Source organism: Phaenicophaeus curvirostris, chromosome 26 (genome assembly GCF_032191515.1).
Source record: "Phaenicophaeus curvirostris isolate KB17595 chromosome 26, BPBGC_Pcur_1.0, whole genome shotgun sequence".
Taxonomy (NCBI): Eukaryota; Metazoa; Chordata; class Aves; order Cuculiformes; family Cuculidae; genus Phaenicophaeus; species Phaenicophaeus curvirostris.
In genome coordinates, this window is record NC_091417.1 from 2,578,451 (window position 1) to 2,606,152 (window position 27,702).

At 56.1% G+C, this 27,702-nt stretch overlaps 1 protein-coding gene and 1 non-coding gene across 2 annotated transcripts; both read left to right on the top strand.

The window, feature by feature from the left end:
* The first annotated feature begins 2,325 nt into the window (after positions 1-2,325).
* On the top strand, positions 2,326-2,397 carry TRNAC-GCA (transfer RNA cysteine (anticodon GCA)). Its single transcript has one exon. It is a non-coding gene; the product is annotated as a tRNA-Cys (tRNA).
* A 1,097-nt stretch (positions 2,398-3,494) lies between these two features.
* Positions 3,495-27,333, top strand: PLXDC1 (plexin domain containing 1). The gene is made up of 14 exons (XM_069877233.1): positions 3,495-3,639; positions 5,186-5,334; positions 8,884-9,027; positions 9,376-9,445; positions 10,025-10,147; positions 10,454-10,572; positions 10,782-10,881; positions 12,907-13,002; positions 15,159-15,240; positions 17,597-17,657; positions 19,165-19,300; positions 21,342-21,377; positions 22,501-22,661; positions 24,072-27,333. Exons 1-14 carry the CDS (start codon positions 3,585-3,587, stop codon positions 24,189-24,191), a joined length of 1,452 nt encoding a protein of 483 aa, XP_069733334.1. The 5' UTR covers positions 3,495-3,584; the 3' UTR covers positions 24,192-27,333.
* The last annotated feature ends 369 nt before the right edge of the window (positions 27,334-27,702 follow it).

Here is a 27,702-nt window from a genome sequence, read left to right on the forward strand (position 1 = left end):
ATCCTTGGGTGCAGCTATAGGTGCTTTGGGTCCCCAACAGCCTCTCCGGTCCCCCCAACAGCTCCAACACCGACTCTGGGTGCAGCTGTGGGTGCCCCCAACCCCTCGGGTCCCCCCATAGATCCAGTGGTGGCTCAACGCATCCTTGGGTGCATCCTTGGGTGCCTGAAATCCCTGTGAGACTTTTGGGTCCCCCCAGGTCCTGGGGTGACAGTGGGTGCCAGCATCGTGCCAAGCGGCTCCGTGCAACGGAATTCCCAGGTTTTTGTCCCCCACGTTCCCGGGATTGTGGGGTGCAGTGGGCAGCAGGGACGAGGGGGAAGGAGAGAAGTGGGGAGCAAAGGCTGCGACCCCCCAGGACGGTGAGCGGTGGGCACATGGTTGGCATCTGCCTTGGCGTGGGTGTCATCTTTGTCCCCCTAGCGTGTCCCCCCCCCTGCACACACCTATGCCAGGGGTGACGGGCTTTGCACCTTCCCTAATGGCTCCGCTAACGAGGTGTTTGCCTGTCCCAGCCCCATCCTGGCCCTTATCTCCCCCCCGGCACTGAGCAAACCCACAAACAGCCCCCCCTGAGCGCAGCCAGAGACAATGTCACCGTGTCCCCAAACAGGCGAGGGCTCAGCCACGGCCACCCTGCACCCCCCCGACCTCTCCAATACACTTTGGAGTGGCAAGAGCCATCCCAGGGCTGGTTCTGCGTTACCGGATCGTGGCACGGGGCTGTGGGTGACACTGCGAGTGGGTTTGTCCCCAGGGGCAGGATGGGAGCTGGTGGCTCGTGGGGTGCACCAGGGGGTCCCCTTTGTGCTCCAGGGCCGTGTCCTGCTGCGGGGAAAGAGCTCAACCTTTGGGATCTCCCTCTTTGGGACTCTATGCAATTCTCTGCGCCTCCGTGCCTCAGTTTCCCCATCCGTATAGAGGAAGGCGGTGAGGCTGGTGGTGACCCAGGGAAACGGGATGCTGGGACAGCCCTGTGGCTGCTTGTGTGGTGACCCCAAACCTCACTTCTCCGGGTGCTCCAGGAGGTGCTGGTGCCCGGAGCAGGATGCAGACCAGGATTCCCAGTTCCACCCCCGCGTTTGCGCAGCGGCTTAGGGAGCAAATATTGACCTCGCTCCTCAATCACGGCTTCTTCCCTCATCCGTCTCCCGCTGGGTGCTCGTCCGACGCTGCCATCTCAGCTAATCCCCCCCCACCCCAACCTCTGCTCCCCCCCCAAGGCCTTAGGGGTCCCCCAGCCCCTCTGGGGGGGTCCCTGTGTGCTCCCCCAGCCCCCAGTGGGGCGCACGGCCTGGGTTTGGCTTTGCAAGGAGGTCAGGGACTGGTTCCATCTGCGGGGAGGGTTGTGAGTGCCGCGTCCTGCATGGATTTGCACGAGCGTGCATGGGTGTGCAAGGGGCTGCGGTGGGTGTGCAAGGAGGTGCACGGGTGAGTGTGCACAGGAGCACACGGGGGCACGCACAGAGGTCTGGGGGGTGTGTGGGGGTGCTTGAGTCTGTGCGTGGGGGTGCGTGGATGTGCAAGGGGCTGCAGTGGGGGTGCATGGATGTGCATGGGTGCATTTCCAGAGAAGAGCAATGAAGCTGATGAAGGGGCTGGAGAACAAGAGGAGCAGCTGAGAGAGCTGGGGGTGTTTAGCCTGGAGAAGAGGAGGCTGAGGGGAGACCTCATTGCTCTCTCCAACTACCTGGAAGGAGATTGTGGAGAGGAGGGAGCTGGGCTCTTCTCCCAAGGGACAGGATGAGAGGGAATGGCCTCAAGCTCCACCAGGGGAGGTTCAGGCTGGACATTAGGAAAAAATATTTCATGGAAAGGGTCATTGGGCAGTGACAGAGGCTGCCCAGGGAGGGGCTTGAGTCCCCTTCCCTGGAGGGGTTTAAGGGCCGGGTGGACGAGGTGCTGAGGGACATGGGTCAGTGATTGATGGGAATGGTTGGACTCAATGATCCAGTGGGTCTCTTCCAACCTGGTGATTCTATGATTCTATGATTCTATGTGGGTGCATGGGTGCATGAGGGCGCGCAGGGCTGCAGGGCTGTGTGGGTGTGCACGAGGGGCGTGCATGGGTGCACGTGAACGTGTCAGTGGGGGTGTACAGGGGTGCACAGAGGCATGTGGGGTGCACGGGTGTGGATAGGGGCGTGTGAGCCAGCGCATAAGGTGCATGGGTGTGCAGTGGGTGTGCACAGGTGAGCATGGGTGTGCCCAGGAGTGCAGTGTGTGCATGGGGGGGAGGAATGTGCATAGAACTTCATGGGGGGGGGTGCATTGGTGTTCAGAGCTCACTATTCTATAAGCAATAATGGAGATTGAGTTTACAGTGGGGGTATAGCTCAGTGGTAGAGCATTTGACTGCAGATCAAGAGGTCCCCGGTTCAAATCCGGGTGCCCCCTCATTTTTCCTTATTTTATTTTTTTGGGGAGGGGGTGCCCCATATTTTCCATCCCTCTTATTTGCTCCCTAGGACACCGAGGGGACACCTCCTCCTCCTCCTCCAGCCAGCTCCCCCACCTCCTCTGGGGGGTTTCTTTTGGCAGGGAGACAGACCCCACTCTCCAGCAGGGACCCCCTCATCAGAGTGGTGCCCCCCCTCAAGTCAGAGCAGCTAAAGGGTCACAGAGCCCCACGCTGCTCCAGCCACCAACCCCCCCCCGCCCCCAAGGCTGGGGGTCCAGCATCGCTCCCCAGCTCCTCTGTGCAGCTAAGTGAGGTTTGCACCCCCTCTTCTGCCCTGGACCCTGGGGTGCCCTGGGACTCCCCCTCCCCTCCAACCTCCCCAGGGCTGAGCCACTTTGTGAGTCCCAGCGCTGGGGGTGCAGCCTGAGCCCCCCCTCAAAATCATCCCCACCAGAGCACGGTGGGGCCAGGAGCAGAGGGATGGGCTTGGGCTGCTCCTGAGCCACCTGGACCCCCACCTTGAGCTCCCCACCTTGTGCCCCCCCCAACCCGTCACCCCCCCCCATCCTCCCCAGCCCCCCAAGGAACCGCTGCTTCTGCTGCAAAGGGATAAAACTGGGGGGGGGGGGGGGGGGGAAGAACCCTCGTGGTTTTGCTGGAAGATGCGTCCCCTGCGGGTTCCTGAGTGGGAAAAGGGGGGGCCAGGGTCCCCCCTAAAGGGTCCCCCCACCGAGTGGGGCAAAGGACGGGGGATGAAGGGGCTCCGGACCCCCAAAACCGGTGTCGGGGGTCGGTTTGGGGCAGCATCTCCTCGTCCCCCAATAGGGGGGGGGCACCGAATCTGGTTTTGGGGGAGCTGGGGGGTGGGGGAATGAACCCTATGGGGTGGGGGGGCTCAGCAGAGTGACACCCCCCCCTCTCTCTGCAGGGTCAGGGACAGGGAGGGGACCCCAGCCCCACTGCTGCCCCCCCGGGGAAGAGAAGGAGACCTGGGGATGGGGGGGGATCCATCCTGAGCCCCTCCCTGGGTGCTGCCGGGGGGGGGAGGGGGGGCTCCATCCCCATCCCCACCCCCGGCCCCACCCCCGGCCCCACCCCCGGCTCCGGCTCCGGCTCCGAGAGACGCTCCCGGGGGCGCTGAGCCCCCCCCGAGCGGAGCGGGGACCCCCCGCACCCCCCAACCATGAGCCGGGGGGGCTTCATCCTGCTCTGCATCCTGAGCGGGGCACTGGGAGCAGGTACGGGGGCAACTGGGGGCGACTGGGAGGGAGGGGAGACCCGGGATGGGGGTAACTGGGACCCGGGATGGGGGGTAACTGGGAGGGCTGCTGGGGGGTAACTGGGAGGGACAGGGGACCCGGGATGGGGGGTAACTGGGAGGGGGCAACGGGGGGCAACTGGGAGGGGGGGTGGGACCAGGGATGGGGGTAACTGGGACCCGGGATGGGGGATAACTGGGAGGGAGGGGGGACCCAGGATGGGGGTAACTGGGACCCGGGATTGGGGATAACTGGGAGGGAGGGGGGACCCGGGATGGGGGTAACTGGGCGGGGGGGCACCCTGAGATGGGGGGAATGGGGGCAACTGGGAGGGAGGGGGGACCCCGGGGTGGGGGGCAACTGGGAGGGGGGGACACCCCGGGTTTGGGGAGCTGGGGGGGAACTGGAAGTGAGAGGGGACCCAGGAATGGGATGCATTGGGGGCAACTGGGAGGGAGGGGGGACCCCAAGACGGGGGGCAACTGGGAGGTAAGGGGCTCCCCCCCAGCTCAGCCCTTAGCTGTGAGTACTGGGTCTGGTGGGATTTGGGGAGCCCAGCCGAGCCTCGGTTGGGGGGTGGGGGTGTCCTTACAGCCCTGAGCACCTCGCACCCCCCAGCAGTATCGATTGGGGTGCCCCAATGCCCCCGAACCCCAGAGTTCCTTTCCCCCTCCCCTGCCTGCTCCGCCCTGCTGCCCCCCTGCCTCAGTTTCCCCTCCCGGAGACTCTGGGGACGCAAACCAGCCCCACGAGACGGCTCAGGAGCTCGTTAGGCAGCGGCAATTAATTAGCTTGCTCCAGGGGACCCCGGGCTGAAGGTGGGAGCCCCCTCCTAAGGGTGGTTCTGCTGTCCCGCTCGCTGGGGACACGCGTCCCGCCGGTGTCCGTGCCCGTGGGCGAGCGTGTGCCGCCTCCGCTCGTGCCGAGCTGCCAGCGAAGCTCATCAATCTCCGCAGATTTTGTCCCAAATGGCTTTTTCATCCCCCCCTGTTGAGTGCTGCGCCGCTCTCTGGCTTCAGCTCCCTCGCTGGGGCTGGGGGGGGCCAAGGGACTGGTTTATTTTGGAGTCTGCGCTGGCACTCGGACCCTGTCCCAGCCTGGAGAGACTGGGGGCTGGGGGCATCGAGGAGGTGGCAATGCTGATGCCCCATTGCTGAACCCCATCCTCCCCATCCCCAGGGCCCCCCCGTGTGCGGGGTACGCGCCGACTTGGGGGGGGTTGTAGGTGTTTTGCCTCCTTTCCCCGCTCCATCCCAGTGTTTGTCACCCATCCCTGCACCCGTGGTCCTCTCTGACCCCAGAAACCCTTTCCTGTGTCTCCATCATCCCGGTGATGCTGCTTATCAGGGCTGAGACCCCCCCCAAACTCGTGTCACCTAATCATAGAATCATAGAATAACCAGGTTGGAAGAGACCCACCGGATCATCGAGTCCAACCATTCCCATCCAAACCTGCCTTACTGGGGGGGACAGGGCTGCTCGCAGCCAATCTGGCCCCCACCGACCCATCCCCGTGTCCCCCCAGGACGCCCTCCCGGGAGCCCAGCGGTGGCCGAAGGGCAGCGGAGAGCTCGGGAAACCTCGTCGGGGAGCTCGGGGACCCGCATCAGCCAGGACCTGGTGGGGGGCAGCTTGGCCATCGACACGCTGCCGGCCAACGAGACGCGGATCGTGGTGAGTCGGGGTCCCTGGGGCTCCCACCGGCTGCTCCCCGCTTGCCCCCCAGGCAGGATCCAGCCAGGGCTTGACCACCAGGAGCTATTTCCAGGCTGGGTGGGGAGCTGGTGGAGCCGCTGGCTCTGATTTCATGTGTGGGGTTGGATCCCCACAGCCCAGAGGGTGATTACAGCCCAGCGCCCTGGGCATCGCTGCCAGCCCGCCCGGGAGCCCTGCCAGGTCCCGCGGCTGCGCCAGCGCTGAAACCCCAGGGATGCTTCGCTCGCCGCGGTGCCACGCGGGCACCGGGGACGATGCCGGAGCGAGGGGGACGTGGGGGGCGTCGGGGTCTCGGCTTGGGGAAGGCAGGAGCCTGTGCTGCCGCTAACGAGCTCCTGTCGCAGCGGTGTCACCTCCTGAGACTCCTCACTTGGTTCTCACATCCCTAATTATCTGCCCTCAATTAGCTCCTGGTTATTTCTGCTAAAAGCTGCGGATCCCTTGGCCGCTGGGGGGTTGCCTGGCTCCGAGGTCTCCGGGATGGGGGGATCTGGGGCTGCGGGTGGTTTCTGTGGGAGGATGCACCAGCAGGGTGACCAGTGCTGGTGGTTTTACCAGCAGCTGGTTGTGGATTTGATGGAATTGGTGCCCCCGTGGCTGTTTCTGCTCCAGCTCCGGCTTGGCCTCGCTCGTTGACCAGCAGGGATGGAGACGGGCCAGGAGCTGGAAAAGTCCCTGATGTGGAAGCGTTTAAAACCCCAAATGCAGCTCCAAACCACCAACAGCTGGTGGAGACGCCGCGTCTCCAGGGTGGGATGGTGCTCGTGGTTCCCAGGAGGGAAGGGCAGCAGTTCCCTGGAGCTGGGTGCTGTCGGGGGCACAGGGCAGCCCCCCCAGAGCGGGGACGTGTTCAAGGTCAGGGACACAGCTCCCCGCTGTGCATCCCTGCATCCCGCAGTGTCCAGCCCACAGAATCATAGAATCACTAGAGTGGAAAAGACCCACCAGGTCATCGAGTCCAACCATCCCCATCAATCACTAACCCATGTCCCTCAGCACCTCGTCCACCCGTCCCTTAAACCCCTCCAGGGAAGGGGACTCAACCCCCTCCCTGGGCAGCCTCTGCCAGGGACCAATCACCCTTTCCGGGAAATATTTTTTCCTAATGTCCAGCCTGACCCTCCCCTGGTGGAGCTTGAGGCCATTCCCTCTCGTCCTGTCCCCTGTCCCTTGGGAGAAGAGCCCAGCTCCCTCCTCTCCACAACCTCCTCTCAGGGAGTTGGAGAGAGCAATGAGGTCTCCCCTCAGCCTCCTCTTCTCCAGAAGGTGTGATCCTTCCTCAGGAGCTGCCAACCTGGAGTCAGGAAGAGTTTCCCCTCTCACCCTGCAAAACATCCCAGGTTTTGGGGTGCAGGGGGGCTGCTCTGACCCAAAGGATGGCGAGGGGTACGCTGCCACCCTCCCTCACCCAACTCCGCGCTCCCCACTGGTTTGCGTGTCCGAAACTTCCCCTCTCTCATTTTTTTTTGCTGTAACCAAAGCAAGGTGACGGATCAGGACATCCTAATGAGTCAGCGATGAGGTCAGGGGCTCGGCAGCCAGCTCCTCCGCGCTCCCGGCCCTGCTTATCTCCCTCTCCGTTTATTTGGAACGCAGCAGCGGGAAGACAGGGAGAGACGAGGGCAGGGGAGCTTTTGTCCTTCATCGCCAGGCCCCGTGCTCAGGTGGTTTGTGCTGGGATGCAGAAGGTACAACAAAGCTTTCCCCGTGCCTCAGTTTCCCCATCCATAGGGAAGGGAGCCCAGTCTCTCTCGCAGAGCTCAAATTGCTGTAGGGAAGAGCTAGGAGAGCTTTCCCTGGAGTCAGGGCTTACCCAGGAGGCAGAGGAGAACAGCGGCTTTCTCTGAACTTTGTTGAAGCAGAAAAAAAATCCATGTTAAAGGATTTTTCTCAGCATTTTATTCCTCCTGACTCCCGCAGACCTGCTGTGGCTCCCTGGGGAATAGCACAGGGCTGGTCAAAGCTGGGGGGGAATTGATTTCTCTTTTTTACCCCCTCCAACCCATTAAATGCTGGGCTGCTGGGTCCTTCCCTGCACCCAGGGCCAGGGCTGGGGGGGAAGATGCTGGGGCTGGGGGGGAAGATGCTGGGGCTGGGGGGGAAGATGCTGGGGCTGGGGGGGAGATGCTGGAGGGGAAGATGCTGGGGGCTGGAGGGGAAGATGCTGGAGCCAGGGGGAAGATGCTGAGGCCAGGGGGAAGATGCTGGGGCTGGGGGGGAAGAAGATGCTGGAGGGGAAGAAGATGCTGGGGGAGAAGATGCTAGGGGCTGTGAGGAAGATGCTGGAGGGGAAGATGCTGGGGGCCGGGGGGAAGATGCTGGGGACCGGGGGAAGATACTGGGGGGGAAGAAGATGCTGGGAGGGAAGATGCTGGGAGGGAACAAGATGCTGGAGGGGAAGATGCTGGGGGGAAGATTCTTAGCACTGGGGGGAAGATGCTGGGGGCTGGGGGGAAGATTCTTAGCACTGGGGAGAAGATTTTTAGAACTGGGGGGAAGATTCTTGGGGCAAGAGTGGCCGGGGGTCAGAAGGGGCCGAGCGGCAGCGGCGCAGCAGATGGGGCTGAGCGGCGAGCGTGGCGGCACGCCAGGCGCTGGCACGGAGCAGCCCTTTCCCGAGGAAAATGAAGATGCTTCCTTGTCTTCCCCCTCCCTGGCGTGAAGCTGCTTCCCCTGACAGGCGATGGCTCCCAGCTGTGCCCCTGGCCAAGGCTCAGCTGTGCAGGGCTGGCTGCGCCCCGCGACGTCGCCTGCTCTGCCCGTGTCCCCAGGGTGCTGCCGCAGAGCCGCGTGTCCTCGTCCCCAGGTGGGACGTGAGGTCCCTGACCAGTCTGGGATGGCTCTTGGCTGAGCTGCCGCGTGGTCCACGCTCCAGGCTGCCAGGGATCAGGGTTGGGGGAGCTCAGGGTGCTGCTGGGGGCTTGGCATCCCTCTCCATGCTCTGGGTGAGAACAAGAGGATCTGGTTCCTCACACAGAGCCGTTCCCCATCCCACACTCCGGGGTTGTCACCCAGGAGAACAGCCCCATGCCCCACAGAGCCCCCCAGCATCCCCCATCCTCAAGCCCTCAGTCCTTCTTGGCTGGCGATGGAGCCTCATCTGCCTTCCCGAGCTGCTTGCTCCAAGGTTAATCATGTCCTCTGAGCTTCCACGTCTCTGGTTGTTTGCTTCGCGTCTGGTGGTCACTTCAGCTGTAACCTCCAGCCCCTGGCTCCGGAGCAGGATGTTTTCTTCTCGGGAAGGTTGCATCTGCTACTCTGCGGTCTCTCGTGAGTCACAGCTCTCTCTCTTCCTCACCAGCCCAACCTCTCTGCACTCAATCGCTCTCACGGGTCATCTCTGCACCTTCTCCAACCTCTCAGCATCCTTTGCTGGCTTCAGACCAGGTTTTCCTGTGCTGGTTTCATCGCTGCTTTGTGCCGAGATGGGGTCTCGGTTGCTCTGGGGTTTGGCATCTAACCAAATCTGGGTGGCTAACGCTGTCCCCCGTCCCTCCCTGTCGGCAGGAGGACAACCACAGCTACTACGTGTCACGGATCTACGGGCCGGGGGACGCGCGGCTGAGGGGGCTCTGGGTCGACATGGCAGCGGCCAACAGGAGCCAAGTGAAGATCCACGGGATCCTCTCCAACACGCACCGGCAGGCCTCGGTGAGCCGGGGGTGTCCCCCGCATCTCCTCTGCCAGCAGGGATTTCCTGGGGCGGCAGCAGCCCCTTCCACATCCCCGTGATGGCCGGGTGCACCACAAGACTTGGGAAACGCTTGGGTCCCCCCAGTCCAGGGGCAAAAGGGGATGAGCTGTGGGGATGAGGGGTAGGAGGGGATGAGCTGTGGGGACCAGGTACCCGCAGGACCCCCATTCCCATCCTTTCCCACCCCTTCTCCAAGCACTGGCCCCAGCAGAACCACTGCTGGTGGGCACGGCCCCGTGTCCCCGCGTCCCTAGCAGGTGTTTTTCCAAGGGCTGAGCTGCTCTCACCCCGTTTCCCTTCTGTAGAGAATCGTCCTCTCCTTTGACTTCCCCTTCTACGGCCACCTCCTGCGGCAGGTCACGATAGCAACGGGTGGTGAGTCGGGATGGGATGGGATGGGATGGGATGGGATGGGATGGGATGCCCGTGCTCAGTCAGTATTCCCATGGTGGGAGGGTTGGACACGGCTATGGGGTTGGCTCTGCCCTCACCCCAAGTCCCAGAGCCTGGGAGCTCAGACAGAGAAGGAGCTGGCTGACCCAAGTCTATATTAGGAATAATTCCTTCACTGAGAGATTGATGAAGGCTGCCCAGGGCAGTGGTGGGGTCTCCATCCCTGGAGGGGTCCAAAGAACGTGTAGATGTGACACTTCAGGACATGGTTGAGTCAGCACGGTGGGGTTGGGCAGGATGGACTTAGGGAGCTTCTCCAACCTGAATGATTCCATGATTCCATGACTCTAACCCCTGCCCTGCTGATGGTGCCTCGGTTTTTCTGCAGCCGTTGAAGGGGGATTGCCAGGGGCTCGCAGAGGGAAGCCAGGAGGGGATGCCAGGGCTAAAAAAAGTGATGGGTGACCCACGGCAAGGTGGTGGGAGGTCAAAAGCAAGGAGGGAGCATCCCAGGGTGGTGGATGGGAGCGTGCGCTGCTTCATCCTCCTCTGCTCGCTCAGGTTTTATCTTCATGGGGGACGTCATCCACCGGATGCTCACGGCCACGCAGTACGTCGCACCCCTCATGGCCAACTTCAACCCCAGCTACTCCCGCAACTCCACCGTCCAGTACTTGGACAACGGTGAGTCCTGCTCCGGCACCTCCTCTGCTCCGCTCTCTGGAGCACCCGGAGGGGCTGGACCTGGGTGAGGGTGTGGGGAAGGGCAGCCCAGGGCAACAGGGGCTGTTCAGCACCTGGAGGGGCTTGGGGAAGAGGGGGTGGTGATGTTTGTCAGGGGCTCGTTTGTGGTCCTGCTCAGAGCGATGTGTTGGAGACTGGGGGATGAGGTGACTCGGAGCTTCACTGACAGGAGGGGACGGGTCAGGCTGTGGAGATGTGGGGTGAGGAGGGATGAGAGGGCTGATCCGCTCTGGTCTCTTCCCCCAGGGACGGTGTTTGTGGTGCAGTGGGACAAGGTCTATCTTCAGGGGAAGGAGGACATGGGCAGCTTCACCTTCCAGGCAGCCCTGCACAGCACGGGGAGAATCGTCTTTGGGTACAAGGAGGTGAGGGACACTCCTGCTGGGGATGGTGCAGCAGGAGGCTCCCTGCAGGCGATCCCTGGGGGTGAGGGAGGAGATGTGGTGGTGTAACTTGTTCACTTGCTGAGATTGGGCACCCCCAATGCCACCAAAAGCCCTGGAGACCTCTGCAGCAGCACCAGGAGCCCTGGGACAGGCCTGGGGTCCACCACGGCTTCTCTCCTTGGTTGCAGATCCCCATGCCGGTCCTAGAGATCAGTGCCACCCAGCACCCCGTGAAAGCTGGTCTCTCCGATGCCTTCATGATCCTCAACCCCTCTCCTGATGTGCCTGGTGAGTCGCTGCGCTTGAGGAACTGGGGAGGCGACTGCTGGGGAAGGGGAGCTCCTGATTCCTCCCTTGGGAATTCCAAGGCTTTCTGGCATCCCGGCTGGAGAGGGGGCAGATGAGGAAGGAGGGATGAGCCAGCCTTGTCTTTGGGCACTTTGAGACACGAGGATGCTCTGTGAGACACGAGGATGCGCTGCTTGGATTCGCAGTGGGGAGCAAAGGAGCATGTGAGGTTCCAAAGGAGCCTGCAGATGGACGAGAGGTTCGGGAAGGTGCTGGGTACCTCATTCCTCTCTGCGTGGGGGTTCAGGGGAGCCCACAAGTCCCACCGCTGCAGCTCTGGACTGTCCGGGAATGCGTAGGGTGGCACGGGTGCTGCATGGGGACAGCTACATACGTGTCCACATGCTTATTCCACACGTGCCGTGAGCTGCAGGCGTGATGTGAGCTTGCCAAAAGGGCTTTTCCAGCCTGTCCCATCCCCTCGTGTCGTGAGGAGCCCAACCTCGCTCCCGCCTCCCCGCGCTGCACCCAGCACGGTTGCTTTTCCTTGTTATTTATGGATCCTGCCATCTGGCCCTTGTTTAGGAGCACTTTAACAACAGTTTGTGTAAAACCCAGTGCCAGGCTGGATGGTGCCTCCCCTTGATCCTTCGCTCGCTGGGCTGGTGCCCTCTGTCCCCGCGGGGTTGCTGAGCGGAGCCTCCTGCCTGCCCAGGGGCACGAGGGGGAGCGAGTGGGAAAGAAGTGGGAGAACTGGGCACGAAAACGCCTTCTGTGGTGGAGAAATGAGGCTTGAAGGGAAGGGGAGGGGAGAGTGGTCCATCCTGCTCATCTGCTGGGCTCCAAGTGTGGAGCAGAGCCACGAGGAAGGACAGGTTTGATCATCCTCGCAGGGGCACCAAGCTGGAGGAGCATTTTGGCTGGTGGCGCCATCTGAGTTAGCAGCAGAGGATGGGAGAAGCCTGGCTCCAGGGTAGAACCCTCTAATCCCCAGGGGGAAGGGGAAGGGGAAGGGGAAGGGGAAGGGGAAGGGGAAGGAGAAGGAGAAGGAGAAGGAGAAGGAGAAGGAGAAGGAGAAGGAGAAGGAGAAGGAGAAGGAGAAGGAGAAGGAGAAGGAGGAGGAGGAGGAGGAAGAGGAGGAGGAAGAGGAGGAGGAGAAGGAGAGAGAAGGAGAAGGAGAGAGAAGGAGGAGGAGGAGGAGAAGGAGGAGGAGGAGGAGAAGGAGGAGGAGGAGAAGGAGGAGGAGGAAGAAGGAGAAGGAGGAGAAGGAGAAGGAGAAAGAAGGAGGAGGAGAAAGAAGGAGAAGGAGAAGGAGAAAGGAGGAGGAGGAGGAAGAGGAGAAAGAAGAAGGAGAAAGGAGAAGGAGAAGGAGAAAGAAGTAGAAGGAGAAGGAGAAAGGAGGAGGAGGAGGAAGAGGAGAAAGAAGAAGGAGAAAGGAGAAAGGAGAAGGAGAAGGAGAAGGAGAAGGAGAAGGAGAAGGAGAAGGAGAAGGAGAAGGAGAAGGAGAAGGAGAAGGAGAAGGAGAAGGAGAAGGAGAAGGAGAAGGAAGGGGGCGAGGCGTGAGGGAAAGGGGAAGGAGGAGGCTTTGGTGAAAATGGGGCTGCGGAGTGGGAGCCTGGGGAGCGATGCGGCGCTCCGGGTGAGTGCTGAGCACGAGAGAGGCTCACAGCCCTGTGAGTCACTGCCCAGCAATGTGTTGTGCAGCTTCGTGTTTGTTTAGAGCAGTGCAGGACTGGACCACATTCATCTCTGATCAGGGAGAACGGGATAGAGAGCTCCAAGCTCCTCCTAGCAAAGCTCAGAAGAGGCGATCTGCACCCTGACACCCTTCCTCTCCCCAGCACCTTCTCCAGAACCCTCTACATTGTCTTGTCCCACAGGAACAACCCCAAGATGTGGGGTCACCTTTACCTGTCGGAGGGGAGTCAGCAGCAGCCCAAGCTTGCCCTGCACACGCTGCGATTCCCACGTGGGATGCGGGATGGGGGCTCGTGCCCAGTCTAAAGCCGAGGCGCTGTGTTTCAGAGTCCCGCCGACGGACCATCTACGAGTATCATCGCGTGGAGCTGGACACCAGCAAGATCACCAACATGTCAGCTGTGGAGTTCAACCCTCTGCCCAGTAAGTCGGGAAGGCTGGTGTGGTGCCCTGGGGGGTGTTTCCATCCCCTGGCTTCACCCAGTGGCTACAACAGCCTCTAGTTTACAGCCAAAGGGGGAAGCCAAGCCTGGAGGAGACAAGTTTGACGTGTGCTGGAAAGGTGTGTGGCTGCCACCCATCACCCAACGGCTGGGATCCCACTGTGGAGGGAGGGTGTGTGATGGGTCGGGGTGCAGCTTGTCCCTACTCTGGGGTCCCCTGGTTTTTCTGCCTTTGCGAGAAGCCTGGTTATCGCTGAACGTCTCATACGTGCAGCCCTGCCTGGATTTACCAGCTCAGAATCATCCCCAGCCAACAACAAATCCTGCACATGCCGTAGCCGAGGCACAAGCCGGAGATGCAGTAAAGCTCGGCTGGCATGGGAGAAGCCAATAAAGCTGGATCTGCAGACAATTACACCTTATATAGGTGAGGAGAGCAGCAGTGTTAGCCCTGATGTCCCCAGGAGCAATGCTCTGTGGTCCCAAGCTGCGCTCCATGCTGCTCTGCCAGCTCCTTTCCTCATGATGTCCCCAGGAGCGATGCTGTGTGGTCCCCAGGAACGATGCTTTATGGTCCCAAGGTGTGTTCCATGCTGCTCTGCCAGCTCCTTTCCTCATGATGTCCCCAGGAGCGATGCTCTGTGGTCCCCAGGAATGATGCTTTATGGTCCCAAGGTGTGCTCCATGCTGCTCTGCCAGCTCCTTTCCTCGTGGTGTCCCCAGGAGCGATGCTCTATGGTCCCAAACTGTGCTCCGTGCTGCTCTGCCAGCTCCTTTCCTCATGCACAGGCTCTGATTGCTCCCCAGTTGATCCCCTCTCACCCCAGTACTCGCTTCCCCGTTTCCTGCACCGACAGCTCTTCCCACCATCCAGCTCCTTCGCTTCGCTCCCTAAGCTGCCTCTAATTTTGCTGGACACCGGTTCACTTCAGGTCTGTCTACAAGACATTTTCGACGCCTCCGCACTCAGATGAAACGTCTTAAGGATCTTGTTAACTAGATACATTTTTAGTGCTGGGATCCAAAGAGTCATGCGCACGAGGGAAAGCCGTCATGCAGTCCATAAATACAGGGCAGAGAGTAAATCTGTCATGAAGATACCGAGGTTGTGCATTTAAATGGTCTCCCCAGGGTATTTTATGACAATTTTAACAGCAGGCAGGATTGCTGCAAAGCAGATCGTAAATAAGCATTCTGCAATAAGTTTATTTTCTTCTCCTTAAGCCTCTCTATTTTGTTTTTCCAGGGTAGCTGGGAGCAGCATGTTCAGAGGAGCCACAGAGCTAGGGAGAACCAGACTCCACTTTTTTTCTTCTGGGGTTTAGTTTTGAGCCTTATTCAGGTCAGAAGCGGCTGAACTGGGTTAGCCTCTGCCTCTTCTCCAGAGCTCCTTGCTTGCTCGCTGTCTCTGCATGGCAGGGAGCTTGGGGAAAGCTCCAGACAGGAGAGCAAAGAGATCAGGACTGCAGGACACCAGAAAAGTGTTGGCAGTGGTGGTCTGGGGTAGCAGCAGTGGGGAGCACAAGGAGCCCGTGGATGGAGAAACGATGGAGATGTGGGTCAGGATGGAGGCGTTCTGGGCATCCCAGGTGGGGTGGCTGCTGCCTTTCAGGATCCTGCGCATCAACGCAAGATGTGAACCTCTGATGGTTTGCCTTCATCACTTGATATTTCACGCACTGGAACAGCTCTGGGGACTCCCAGGGGGCTTGTTAAAACTGCTGATGTCCTTGATGGTTTTTTGCAGATGAGCCCTTCTGGCCATCGTGACAAGCAAGTGATGGTTCTCCTCCTCTCTGGTGTGGAGATATTTTTGCAGGACGGCATAATATGGACATAAGAGCAGAGGGTTAAACCATTTGTATTGCTGCCTTCCTTCCTCTGTCCAATAAGAAATGCCATACATCTCAGATGTGCTTTAATTCCCAGCTAAACAGGATGGGAAGATGCTTCCAGATGGATTGTGAATCCACTCCTGCGAAAAAGGTGCTGCCTGGTCCATTCCAGAGAGGCTGGGCTTGGAGACTCGTCTCTCAGCACCGGTTCTACCCACGCCACCAGCTCTCAGCCCGTGCTCCCTCGTGGCTGTGCAGATGCTGGTGAACCACGAATATGTCTCTCCTCTCTCTTTCCCAGCTTGTCTCCAGCACCAGAGCTGTGAAATGTGTGTGACCTCGGAGCTGACCTTCAACTGCAGCTGGTGCCACGTCCTGCAGAGGTAGGAGGGATGAGCTTCCATCCCACCTCTTCTCTTGCTCATGTTCCTAGAGCTGGGAGCAGCTCCAGGGCTGATGCCCCTATCAGCGTTGCCGTGTTTTTGTTATTATTTTCCTTTGTATTGGTTTTTTTGTTGCTTTTTGGCTTAGTTGGACTGTGACACCCTCACAGCGATGGTCAAGAGGTGATCTGATCTCTGGTTCCAAGCCATGGAAAGGAGATGTTTCTCAGGGCTGGAGTTCTTGGTGTGAATGTTGGGACAAGCTGGGACCAGAAGTGAGACTCACATTTTAGTCAGTGAGATTAAACGTGGAGAAAACTCCTGACTTAAGCTGTGATTTCAGGCAGAAGAGAGGTGGAGGGCAGGGGATGCACTCGGGTCTGAAGGTTGAGAGGTCAGAGAGCTGAGGATGCTCCTCAGGCCCCCAGCAGAGGACAAGTCCTCCTTGTTGGGGACAAGCTACAAGGAGGGTGGGGGGCACTTGGTGCTTTTTTTGGGGGGTAAACAGAGGATGTGGGGTCCAGGGCTGGCCTCGCTGCAGTCCTGGCCACGCAGCAGTCCTGCTCCGCGCTCTCCTTGTGCTCAAGCAGCGCGGTACGGAGCGGCTTAATGAGATTGTGCTGAAATATTTATTTCGAGCGAGTGGCAGGGGAGAGGACCCAGAAACACAGATCCTCACCCGCGGCTCTCCCAGGGAGGCCGATTCCTTCCTCAGCCGCCTCCTGCAAGGGCAGCCTCCGCTCGCCCCAGCATCGCGGGGCACCTTCCCTTCTCCTTTTGGTAGCCCTTCTCTTGCCATGCTCAGGACTCACCCCCTTTCCTTACACGCAGCAATTCCAGCAAGGTATGAGCAGGGCAGCTGGGGCAGGGGAAGATCCTGAGGCATCAGCACAGCGAGCCAATAAATCAGTATTGATTCACTGCCTTTCGGTGGGCTGGAATACAGCCCGAGCCAGGGGAACATCATTTCTCAGTGACAGTTGCTCAGTGGTGGCTTCAGATCAGAGAATATTGTGTTCTTGCAGCTGAGAGAGATGCGGGAAACCAGATGTGGCTTTGGTAGCAAAACCAAGCCTGGGATGCGGTGGCTTAGTCTGGATCTTGTTTGGGCTGAAACCCCGGGGCTCGAGTTCGTCATTCTGCTTATTCCAAACACCAAGCACCATCTCCCACAATCCAAGTGGCTGTTGGTGATGTTTGCTCTTATCACTTACGGCACGGCGACTTCGCGATGTGCTGGCTAAAAGCCACGCTCCCTGCAGCCACCGCTGCTCATCGGCCGCTCGGTCCTGAAGAGCTTAGGTTCCAAACAGCTAGCGTGGTGGAAACAGCAGGCTAGAGCAAGCCCACCACTATCTTGGTGGCTTCCAACCAGGTTGGTTTTGCAAAGCCAACGTGACCTTCCCCAAGGAAGGTTCGGTGGCTCCCAAGTGACTTCTACTCTATCCTGAGTCCAGCTCAGTGATTTAACCTCCTAGTCCTCTCCTGGACAGCAGAGTTGGGTTTTTTGGCTTTTGCTGAGCCCATAATTGTGACAGGAACTCTAAGTAAAGATCTCAGTGTCTCAGTAGGACCTGAAGTTTTTTGTGGCATCTCCTCTTTTGCTGGTTGGTGGTTGGGTGAATTCGTGCTTGTGTGAGCTGAACCCCTGATTCATCTGTTGGTTTCCCCAGAGACTTCCCAAAGGTCAGAACGCTGTTTCATTCTTTCTCTTTCTGTAGAGATTTCTCAAGCTGGTGTTTTCCTGATGTCGTCTGTAATTTCTTCAATGTGTTTTTCCTGTGCAGATGTTGCTGGAAAAAAAAAAAAAACAAAAAAACTCATGGAGATCATGGCCTTGCCCTGGCACAGAGTCCAGGAGATGGAAATTCAGACTCAGTCTATATATTTTTCCTATTTCTCTGCTTCTCCGTTTCCCTTGGAGAAGCGATGTTGACCCTTTTTCCTTCTCTGTGAAGAGGAACATTCGGGTCCTTCCAGCACAGCTGTACTGGAACCCCTCTGTCTTTGGAGATCAACTTGTATGGAATCTTTCCAGTCCTTGGATTTTTGTTTCTCCAAGTGTGTGTGTGCACAGCGCCCGTCGGGGCAGCATTTGGGACTCTTGGGCAGCTTAGAACTCACGCAGAGCAGGCAAATGAGCACTACACGCTGCCCAGGGAAGCGGTGGAGTCACCCTCCCCGGAGGTGTCTAAAAGACGGGGAGATGAGGTGCTCAGGGCTATGATTTAGTAGTGCACAGGTACGGTGGGGCTTAATGACCTCAAAGGTCTTTTCCAACCATACGATTCCATGGTTATCCCTGCTGTGTCCTAGGAATTCCTCTGCCCCAGGTTAATGCTGCTTTTCTCTGCAGATGCTCCAGCGGCTTCGACCGATACCGTGAGGAGTGGTTGTCCTACGGCTGTGGCCAGAAGGTGAGACTGGGAACGGAATCGCTTCTTTTAGGTCCTCTGCTAGGAACGGTGTGGATCTCCAGGAAGAACAATGGCCATTTCCCAGCTCAAAAAAGTCATGCTCGGCTCCACTCATCTAGAAGAGACTGGGAATCCCTTGAGCTATCCCTTTTCCGTTCCTGCAGGGCCACCAATTCCCTGGGCAGGTGCTCTCTGCGTTGGAATTGTTAAAAGATGCTCCATCTAATCCAGCATTTGCCTCCCTGGTGTCTTGTTTCTGCGTTGGTTGGTGCTGGATGCTCAGTAAAGGTGCAGGGACCTCCCTGAGTTACCGAGTGGTGCAATTTGAGTACACGGGGATATTTTTTTCTCCACCTCCTGAAGCATGACTCTTACTCACTCTCAAGCATGAAGAAATTAGCCCTTGTGATTTGTTTTGTCCTTGCTAGCACAATTATCTCCACGTTGGATGAACTGGTTTCTTTGTCTCAGGAAGATCAGCTCAAACAAAACATCTGTTTCTGCTTTGGATCTTTTTTTTTTGGTTTTTTTCTCTTCTCCTACTGAAAACTCAGCTTTGTTCCCTGTTAACCAAGAGGGCTGAGAGAGGGAAAAGGAGGTCACAGGACCTGTGTGAAGTCATTCAGTGATGCAAGAAGGTCAGACTGGAGGACCTTGCCAGGTCATTGACATTTGTCCTACTTAAGTGGTTCCCAAACTTTTCCTCATTTTCTCCAGCCTCCAGGTTACCCCCATCACTTCTGGACCATGTCCCCTGCGTCTACTGCATGTTTTGAACCCCGAGAACTCAGCAGACCTAAGCCTGAGAAGCACAGTCCCTCCTACCAGCTTCCTGGCACCTTTCCTATATGAGAATTAGGAAAAGCAGCTATTTTTCAGCAGCCCAGAAGGCCAACCATGTTCTGGGCTGCATCTAAAGAAGCGTGGCCAGCAGGCCAAGAGAGGGGATTCCGCCCCTCTGTTCCTCTCTTGTGAGGCCTCATCTGGAGGATTGTGTCCAGTTCTGGAATCCTCAACATAAGAAGGAGATGGAGCTGTTGGAACGGGTCCAGAGGAGGCTACAAGGGTGATCCGAGGGCTGGAGAACCTCCCGTATGAGGAGAGGCTGAGAGAGTTGGGGTTGTTCAGCCTGGAGAAGAGAAGGCTCCGAGGAGATCTTAGAGCGACCTTCCAATACCTGAAGGGGCTACAAGAAAGCTGGGAAGGGACTGTTCACAGAGGCTTGTGGTGATAGGGTAAGGGGCAATAGGGATAAACTGGAGAGGGGCAGATTTAAACTAGACATAAGGAGGAATTTCTTCACCATGAGAGTGGGGAGGCACTGGAACAGGTTGCCCAGAGCAGGGGTGGCTGCCCCATACCTGGAGATGTCCAAGACCAAGTTGGATGGGCCTTGGAGCCCCTGATCCAGTGGGAGGTGTCCCTGCCCAGGGCAGGGGTGGAACTGGATGGGCTTTGAGGTCCCTTCCAACCCTAAGTGAGATTCTATGATTCATTTTCTTTCCAGTCAGATGAGAAGACCTGTGAGGATTTAGCAGAAGGTGACCACTTCTCAGCACCTCCCGACAGCTCTTTCTCACCGCTGGATGAGGATGTTGCCACCTCCACATCCTCGCTCTTCATCGACAGCCTCACTACGGAAGGTAGGGGCGGCCGGGGCAGGGACACCCCAGCCTTGATGGGAGTTGGGGTTGTTCAGCCTGGAGAAGAGAAGGCTGTGGGGAGACCTTAGAGCAGCTTCTAGGACTGAAAGGGGCTCCAGGAAAGCTGGGGAGGGGCTCTGGATCAGGGAGTGCAAGGCTAGACAAAGGGGTAATGTTTTTAAACTAAGGGAGGGTGGATTTAGACTGGATATTAGGGAGAAACTTTTTACAATGAGGGTGGGGAGGCACTGGCCCAGGTTACCCAGGGCGGTAGTGGAGGCACCATCCCAGGAAACATTCCAGGTCAGGTCGGATGGGGCTCTGAGCAACCTGATCTGTTTGAAGATGTCCCTGTTTAGGGCAGGGGGTTGGACGAGACGACCTGTCAAGGTCCCTTCCAACCCAAAGCACTCCACGGTTCTATAGCAGAAGTTAATACCGTTCACAGGAGCTCGTGCTTTCAAAGTGCTCGTTCCTAGCTGGTGGCTCAGGGCTGCTGGTGCTCTCAGAGTGGAAATAACACCACAAGCTTGTGATTGCCCTCTGCTCCGGAATGGTGCTCGTTCCAGCATAGGAAAGCTCCACATAAAGACCCGAGTTTCCCTCGAGACACCCGTGTTCTAAAGCTTGATAATCCTATTAAGACAGGGCTGGCTCCTCAGCTCCTAGCGGCAGGTATCACTTCAATTTTGCTGCTTAATAGTCCCTAACGCAAACTGCTAATTAGAATAAATAGAAAGGAACATTAGTAATTGTCCTTCAGCAACGGGAAGGAGGAATGGAGCGCCTGGCTGCCAGAGTTGACTTTGAAAGGAGCAATTAAAGGAGGTGGCGGGGGGGTGTAACACCACCACTGAGATTATTTTCCAACTCACCGCCAATTCTTGGGGAAAAAAAAAAAAAAAAGAACAAGAGGCTTTCTGTGACATAGTCAAGCATGAAGTTAATTTGTAATCTTGGAAGGAAACAAGCAGCCAGCTGCGTCAGGCAGCGAACTTTATCTGGGGAAGCGAAGCAAAGGCACGAGCGAAGCAAAGAAGCGGATCCACCCCTCTGCATCCTCCCAGCCAGCCCGGCTCGCTGGCCCCGCGGCTGGAGATGTTTGTGAACGTGTCTGACTCGCTGGTCACGTGTCAGCAACGGCGTCGGCCAAGCAGGATGAGTTCTGGATTGGGCATGGAGTGCTAGGACAAGGGGGAAGGGCTTTAAATTGGAAGGGGGAAGATTTAGGTTAAGACATTAGGAAGAAATTCTTCATGATGAGGGTGGTGAAGCCCTGGCCCAGGTTGCCCAGAGCAGGGGTGGCTGCCCCATCCCTGGAGACGTCCAAGACCAGGTTGGATGGGGCTTGGAGCAACTGGATCCAGTGGGAGGTGTCCCATGGCAGGGGTGGAACTGGAGGAGCTTTGAGGTCCCTTCCACCCCAAACCATTCTGTGATTCTATGATTTCAGCTGGACTTGTGAGGACTGTGGTGTGGAGACCATCAGGACATAAAACCTTGTACAATATATCCTGGTTCTTCCAAAATGAGATGAGGAATAGAATTGAGTTTTGGGGCCCAGTGGAAGATACCTACAGCATAACATCCCACAGATTTATTCAGGATGTATTAGCAATGTATTGCTGCAAATGCCGTAGCCTGAACACAGACCCAGAAGAGCTGGGGGCTCATGGAGTGTATTTGCAGTCTGTTTTTCTCAGATGTTTCATAGAATCATGGAATGGTTTGGGTTGGAAGGGACCTTAAAGATCATGCAGTTCCAACTCCCACCTCCCACTGGATGATATTTGTGCTCCAGGTGCCACCTTTGTGAAGGAAGATGCCCCATAAGCCATGTGCTTTCTCCGTTTTTCTTTTCTGGGTGCCGTACTCTTCCACCAAACCCAGAGGTTTAAAACTCACTGGCCACGGAGGTGCTGTGTACGAGCTGTGTTCTGTCAGTGGCCCCGTTACAGAGGGATGAAAGCGGGTGGGAAGCATGCAGAATATCACAGAAAGTACCTAACTTTATGGTTTTGCCTTTGTTTTCTTCTTTGAGACGATACGAAGCTCAATCAGTATGCAGGAAGCGAAGGTAAGCCCTTAATCTCCTCGCTGCTGCTCTCAATCGGTCCAAGAAAAACACGTTACACTGAAAGCAAATGCACCGGGGAGTCGCGATCCGTCAGCAGAGGGGACAGGTGAAACCGAGACTGGAAGGATGCAATCAAGATAAGACTCCTATTGTCTTTACCCTGATTAATGCCATTTCAGGTAGCGAAAAGTGAGAGTCGGGACTGATCTGTCTCACCCTGCTCCTGTTTGTCTCCTTTGCCCACTTAGTCCTGCTGTGCAAATGAAGATGATGAGTCTCCTCTTTGCGGTTTCTCTTTCTTTGAGGTTTTTGCATAGACACAAAGTCCTTTTTCCCTTGGAACTTCCCCAGATGGCCAAAGGAGCAGCGTAAAAGCCAAATTTAGAGTGTCCTTAGCCCAGCTCTGCCTTTTTCATTTCTGTTCCTGTGGATCCTTCTGCAGTCGGAGTTTGCTCAGCAGCCCCAGGGGCAGGGAGCCCAACTATTGCTGTAATGATCTTATGAATTTCAGAATCTGGGGAGGATCCGAGTGTTCTTTGCCTGATGTCAGGTTTGCAAGAGCTGTGGTTGTGTGCAAACCAGGAGCCCATCCCTTGGTCGTATGCAAACCATGAGCCCATCCCTCCTACCAGAAAGAAGCTCGTGGAAGTTAAACAGGCTGAACTGGGTGCAGGCTTGGTTCCTTTGCAGGCGTGAGGCCTTTGAAACACATCCTGGTTTCAGGCAAATTGCTCCCAAAAGGGCTGGTAATGTCTCGGTTCCACCCTCTGGGGCTCTGTGCCATTGCCTGTTCCTCTCCGAGCACCGAGGGCAAAGCTGGAGGGCTGTGGGAAGACACACTCAGCATATGGCTCGTGGTTTTCCATCAGAGTGTGAGCCAATAGATAAAGAATATGGATTGGAGAGGGGGATTACTGCATGGTGGTTTAATCTTCTTTTGAACCAGCTATGCTGTCATCCGAAAGGGATGCTGAAGCTCAGACAACAGCTCCCTGGGGCACCTTCCCCTCTTGTTGAGCCCGACAGGAGCAGGCAAAGTTGCTCAGTTGTACATGTAGAGCTGAAAGGTGTTTCCTACAAGGTCTCAGCACAGTTCAGGACTCACCTGAATCCTTTTTTGCAGGTGTGGGGAGCAGCATCCCTTCTGAGAAAGCAGGTGCCCCAATTCACACAGGTACCATCGTGGGGATCGTTCTGGCAGTATTGCTGATTGCAGCTATTATTCTGGCTGGATTTTACATCAACAGCCACCCCACCTCAAATGCCGCCCTGTTCTTCATCGAGGTGAGTGGAGAATCTTATTTCTGGCTGGTTTTATCTTCCTCTATCGACACAAATCCTGAACCACAGGAGAAAAGCAGGGAGCAAAGAGGAGCAGAGAGAGGAGCTTTCATAGAGTTCATATCTGAGTTTCTTTTCATGGTCCTCCAGTCGATGATGTTTTAATCTTAGGCTCCCTCCCTCCCACGCTGTTTTATTTTACTCCTTTCACATGCTCCCTATCACACATTGCCTTTTTTTTCCCCCGTGCTATGTTAGCCTCTCCCACCTGTTTGCCCGAGCAGTCGACACGCAGCCGGGTTGGAGGGCTCAGTTGGAACCCAAACCACCGTCTTTTGAATTGCCCAGCTGGATTTTGTTGACCCAAATTGTCAGACGTTACTGATAGATGTCATGCCGTCGGCTGCTGCGTAAGCGATGGTGTGAAGGCTCCAAATGGAAGATTTTAATGCACAGAAAGATAGGGGGTCCAACAATCTCCATCTGCTGCTAAAAGCCAGAAGACCGCGTGGTGTGGGATCCCGAGGCAGTCAGAAGCGGGCTGGAGCTTGGCATCGGAGCTGCTGTGGAGGGAGCGAGCAGCACTTAGCCCTCAGCCTTTCATTATTGCTCCCTGGCGTTTTCCTGGAGCGCTTGTCTTCCCTCCATCTGTCCTGTTTGCAGCGACAGGCTTCAGAGAATTGATCTCCACGGCCTCTGCCAGTTCGGTACCTGCGCACTCGGCGACGTTTGATGCGTTTATCTGCACAGGAGCAATGCAGTTGAGAGGAGACACAGAGCTGACTTGCATGCGGTCGCACTGGAAGGCCGTGGTGTCCTCGACTGCTGCCCCGGCCATCCTGGTTCTGGGAGAAGATTTCACTTAAAAGTTTCCATCTCCTCCCAGCTCCCCATTTTAACCCAATAAGAGGGTCAGCTCGGCCAGAGCGACGCATTGTAATGACCTCTTCTAGGCACGACGTGGTTTTTTAAAATCTACTTTTATTAATCACAGAATAGTTTGGGTTGGGAGGGACCTCAAAGCCCATCCAGTCCCACCCCTGCCCTGGGCAGGGACACCTCCCCCTGGATCAGGGGCTCCAAGCCCCATCCAACCTGGCCTTGAACCCCTCCAGGGATGGGGGAACCACAACCTCTCTGGGCAACCTGGGCCAGGGCCTCCCCACCCTCACAGGAGAACATTTCTCCCTAAGATCTCATCTCAATCTCCCCTCTTTCAGCTCAAAACCATTCCCCCTCATCCTCTCCCTGCCCTCCCTGATCAAGAGCCCCTCCCCAGCTTTCCTGTAGGCAATAAGAAAAAGTCAAACTTTCACGAAGACTTTCTTTCAGGACCGAGTTTCTGGTTTCCCTGCGGGCTTGGCCTGGAAGGCTCTGTTGTAGCTTCTGACAGCTCTTTGTTTCTGTCCACAGCGAAGGCCACATCACTGGCCTGCCATGAAATTCCGAAATCACTCCAACCACGCAACGTACTCGGAGGTGGAGCCGGCCAGCCAGGAGAAGGAGGGTTTTGTCGAAGCAGAACAGTGCTGAGCGCTTCTCCCCCTGCACCTCGAACCTTCCATGTCTCAAGCGTTGGAGTCTTCTGTTATTCTATTGCAAAGTCTTTCCCCTCTTGGAAAAGAAACAGCAAGTAGAGGAAAAAAAGACCCAATGGAGCTTTTGATAAGAAGGAGTCAGGGCAACGTGAGGCTGGGACTCACCTGGATTCCTCCCGGGCAGCAGAACCTGCAGCGGTCGGTTGTGACATCGGACTCTGCCTGTAGTCCGGAACCAAAGCCCTGGATGTGGTGGTAGAAAAAGTGCAAAGTCTGGGTTTGGCGTGGGTTTTTCAGTTGATTGTTGGGTTTTTGCCCCCTTGCGTGCGGCTGACGTCCTCCCTCCTCCACCAGGAGTCTTCGCAGGGGCAGCAAAGGGAGGCAAACCTCAGCGCAGAGAGAACGGGCAGTTATCTCAAGCAGCAGGCTCTTGGGGATGGCAAAATAGCTGCCTTTTGCTGCACACTGGCTCTGCCTGCGCTCAGCTCAGGAAAGCTGGGCTGGTTGCCTCTGCGCCTCTCCGCGGAGAAGCTGGGTGGTTGGGGGAGATGCTCTTGGTGCCCCAGGAGAGGTACAGTTGGCTCTCTGGGGCTGCTCCCCTCTCCCATTTCCACTCCCCCAGCTCTGGCCTTTTCTTTGCTCTCCCCTTTGCCTTCTTTTGGGGTGGGCAACATTTCATTTTCTCTTCACGGCCCAGAATCCTTGTGCCCTTGTCTTTACATCCGTTGCACTACGGCTTCAACTCCTTGCCCTCCTCTCCCTCCAAAGCAACAGCTCCCTCCCCCTGCTCCACAGAAAGGGAAACTGGATCTATTTTAAGGGCAAAACCCTGTGGAGGATTCACCTTCAGGATGTTTGTGAGCCAGTGGCTCCGGTGCACTGTTTGGCATCTAATTAATTCGCTAAATTACTGACTATGACCCTTAACCCAAAGGAGAGGGTGGAAAACATCTTCGATTCCTCCAAAATCCTCATGGCAAGGCCACTAATCCAGGGTAGTTTGTGATGGAAGAGGATGGGGACAGAGCAGTAGAAAAAGCAGAGCCCTCCCACGGACTAAATCCAAGGAGTGAAGGCATCCATGCCCGGATACCACTGAAAAATCTCAAAAATCACCTTAATACTGCAGCTTTCAGAGGCCACTCAAGCCAGGAGAGTTTGTTGTGGTTTTTCTTTTATTTTATACAATGTCTGAGATGGGCCCCTGGGCTGGGTTTGTCTGCGTATCGTGATTCCAGAAGCTGATCTTAACCAAGGGCTTCGGCACTAGACCTCTCAGGGTTCTCTGCTCCTGTGTGCAATCACAAGTCAAGACTGATCTGCAGGATTATGCATCCCTACTGCAGGATTGGGCCCTAAACTGTGGACAGCTTGCATAAAAAAAAAGAGTCTAAAGTCCAGTGTACACTAATGTTTTCTTTTCCCCACCAAAAAAAAAAAAGATGTTGTTTGTTTGGGGTTTTTTTTTTTTCCTTTTTTTTTTTTCATTTTCTCCTGATCCTCAGTTATTTATTCTGATAATCATGTTTGGTGCATATTTTATCCACTGGCTGGTTCAGCTGTCACTGGTGGTGATTACTGCCAAAGGCAGGGTCTGTCTAATTAATGTTTTCCTTCTCATCTGCTGAATTTATATAGCCATTAAAGATAAATATGGATGCTTTGTGGCATTTAGACCCCAGATTATACTTTCTCATACATAGCCACTAGGGAGGCTTTTGATGCATCTTATTATGGAATAAAGGCACCAAAAACGCTCAAGCAGGGTAAGTCAGCCTGAGCTGTGCCAAGTTGCTATGGCCCACAGTCTCTCTTCAGATGTATTTTGAAGATAAACTTTATTCCCAAATAAAGCTTTCAACTGGAAGGTTGTTTTTCTCCCCTTTCCCTGAAGTAGAAAGAATTCAAAGGGATGCTGTCATCTAGTTCTTGCCCAGGATCTGATCTCCTTTGAAATGGTTATGAGCTAGTAAGGAATATTCTCTGGATTTTAACTCTTTTCAAGTCATAGCCTTGGTTTTATTGTTTTACTGAACGTGCGTACACAATAGCAGCAAGATTTTGGGTACTTCTCTTCCCCTAAAGCCCCTAGAAATGCTAGGTAACATTCTGAAATGGTGAGAATTTAAATGAAAACAGACTTCCAATAGAGTGCAATTGAGCTGCACGAAGGATTCAGAAGAGGATCAGATACTCAGATAGAGAATAACAACATCCAAGAGCCACAGAGACAGCTGAGATATGCAAAATACCTGCACTCCAGGGGACATGCCAAGTTCTGGGTGCCTGGAGTGAAAAAGGCTTCTTAAAATTCCTTTAAGGAGAGAAACAAACCAAACCAGGCTATTCTGTATTCCGTAGCTGTGCAACAGATGCCTGGCCCACCTTCTACCGAGGAATAGAGTTTGGGGTGTTGTGAAGTGGAGCGTTAACAGCCCCAATCCATCATCTCTAAGACCTTGTCTAGAGTAGACGGAGAGTAGAGTAGACGGAGAAATTCCTGCCTGTAGTCATGTGTGTGCTTGGAGCTGAAGGCTGGGATTCAACCAGCATCTCCCACTGCCGAGCCTGAAGAAGGAGAAAAAAAACCCCAAATATTCTGTTTTGACAGTTCCGGGCACTTCTGGGCAGCTCATGAGTCAGCAGGGAGCAATCTTTTCTGAATATTCTTTGAAGAGGTGGTCTATTAAATTCCAGAAAGCCTGACCGTGACATTGCCAATGTCTAGAAGAAAGAGAAAAATGTCTTTACCATCAACAAGTGCTGCTCTAATGTTGAAGAGGAGAGTCTGGGCTCGAGTACGATGCATCAGGATCAATGCTCCTCTCTTACCTGTGTAACTCAGACTTCAAGGTGCCGGTTAATCTTGTCAGTCTCAAGTGCCGAACCAAGAAAGTGATGGTGGTGACTGTGACATAAAAAGAGATTTATTTTGCTTTTAATCGGTGGCTTCTTTAGTCCCATCCTGAGGTTTTCCTCTGGATTCCGATGAACCCAACGCTTGGGCTTGCTTCAGAGCAGATGGCATAAGGGACCTGTGTATTGACCTGCGTATTTTATAGCTACGGAAGGCGCCGAGGCTGTTGGCTGCGCTCAGCCCATTGCTCAGCTGGTTAAAAGAGGATGCAAAACACAAACTGCTCTGGCTCCTCATTTGTCTCGCCAAGCACCGTGCCCCGGCCGTTTGTGGCGGCTGCCGAGCATCCTTCGGGCACAAGGCAGCTGCCTGTCGTCAACCACAAAAACGACATCACGTATCTGCTCCTTGGCCTCTGCTCCGCTGCAGCGGTTGGGAAAGCAGCACAGGGCTTGTCAGAGACCAAGGAGAAGCTGGCTCTGCTCCTATCAAAGTCAGGGGCTAACCCCCCCTATTTTGACACCAGTGGGAGCAGCACCCAGATCAAAAAATATTCTCTAAAGGCTATTTTCCACATACTTGAATTCACAGCACAGTTGGACTGTTTGGGGGGACTAAAGGCACTTTAACCATCTTTTAATGCAGTGTA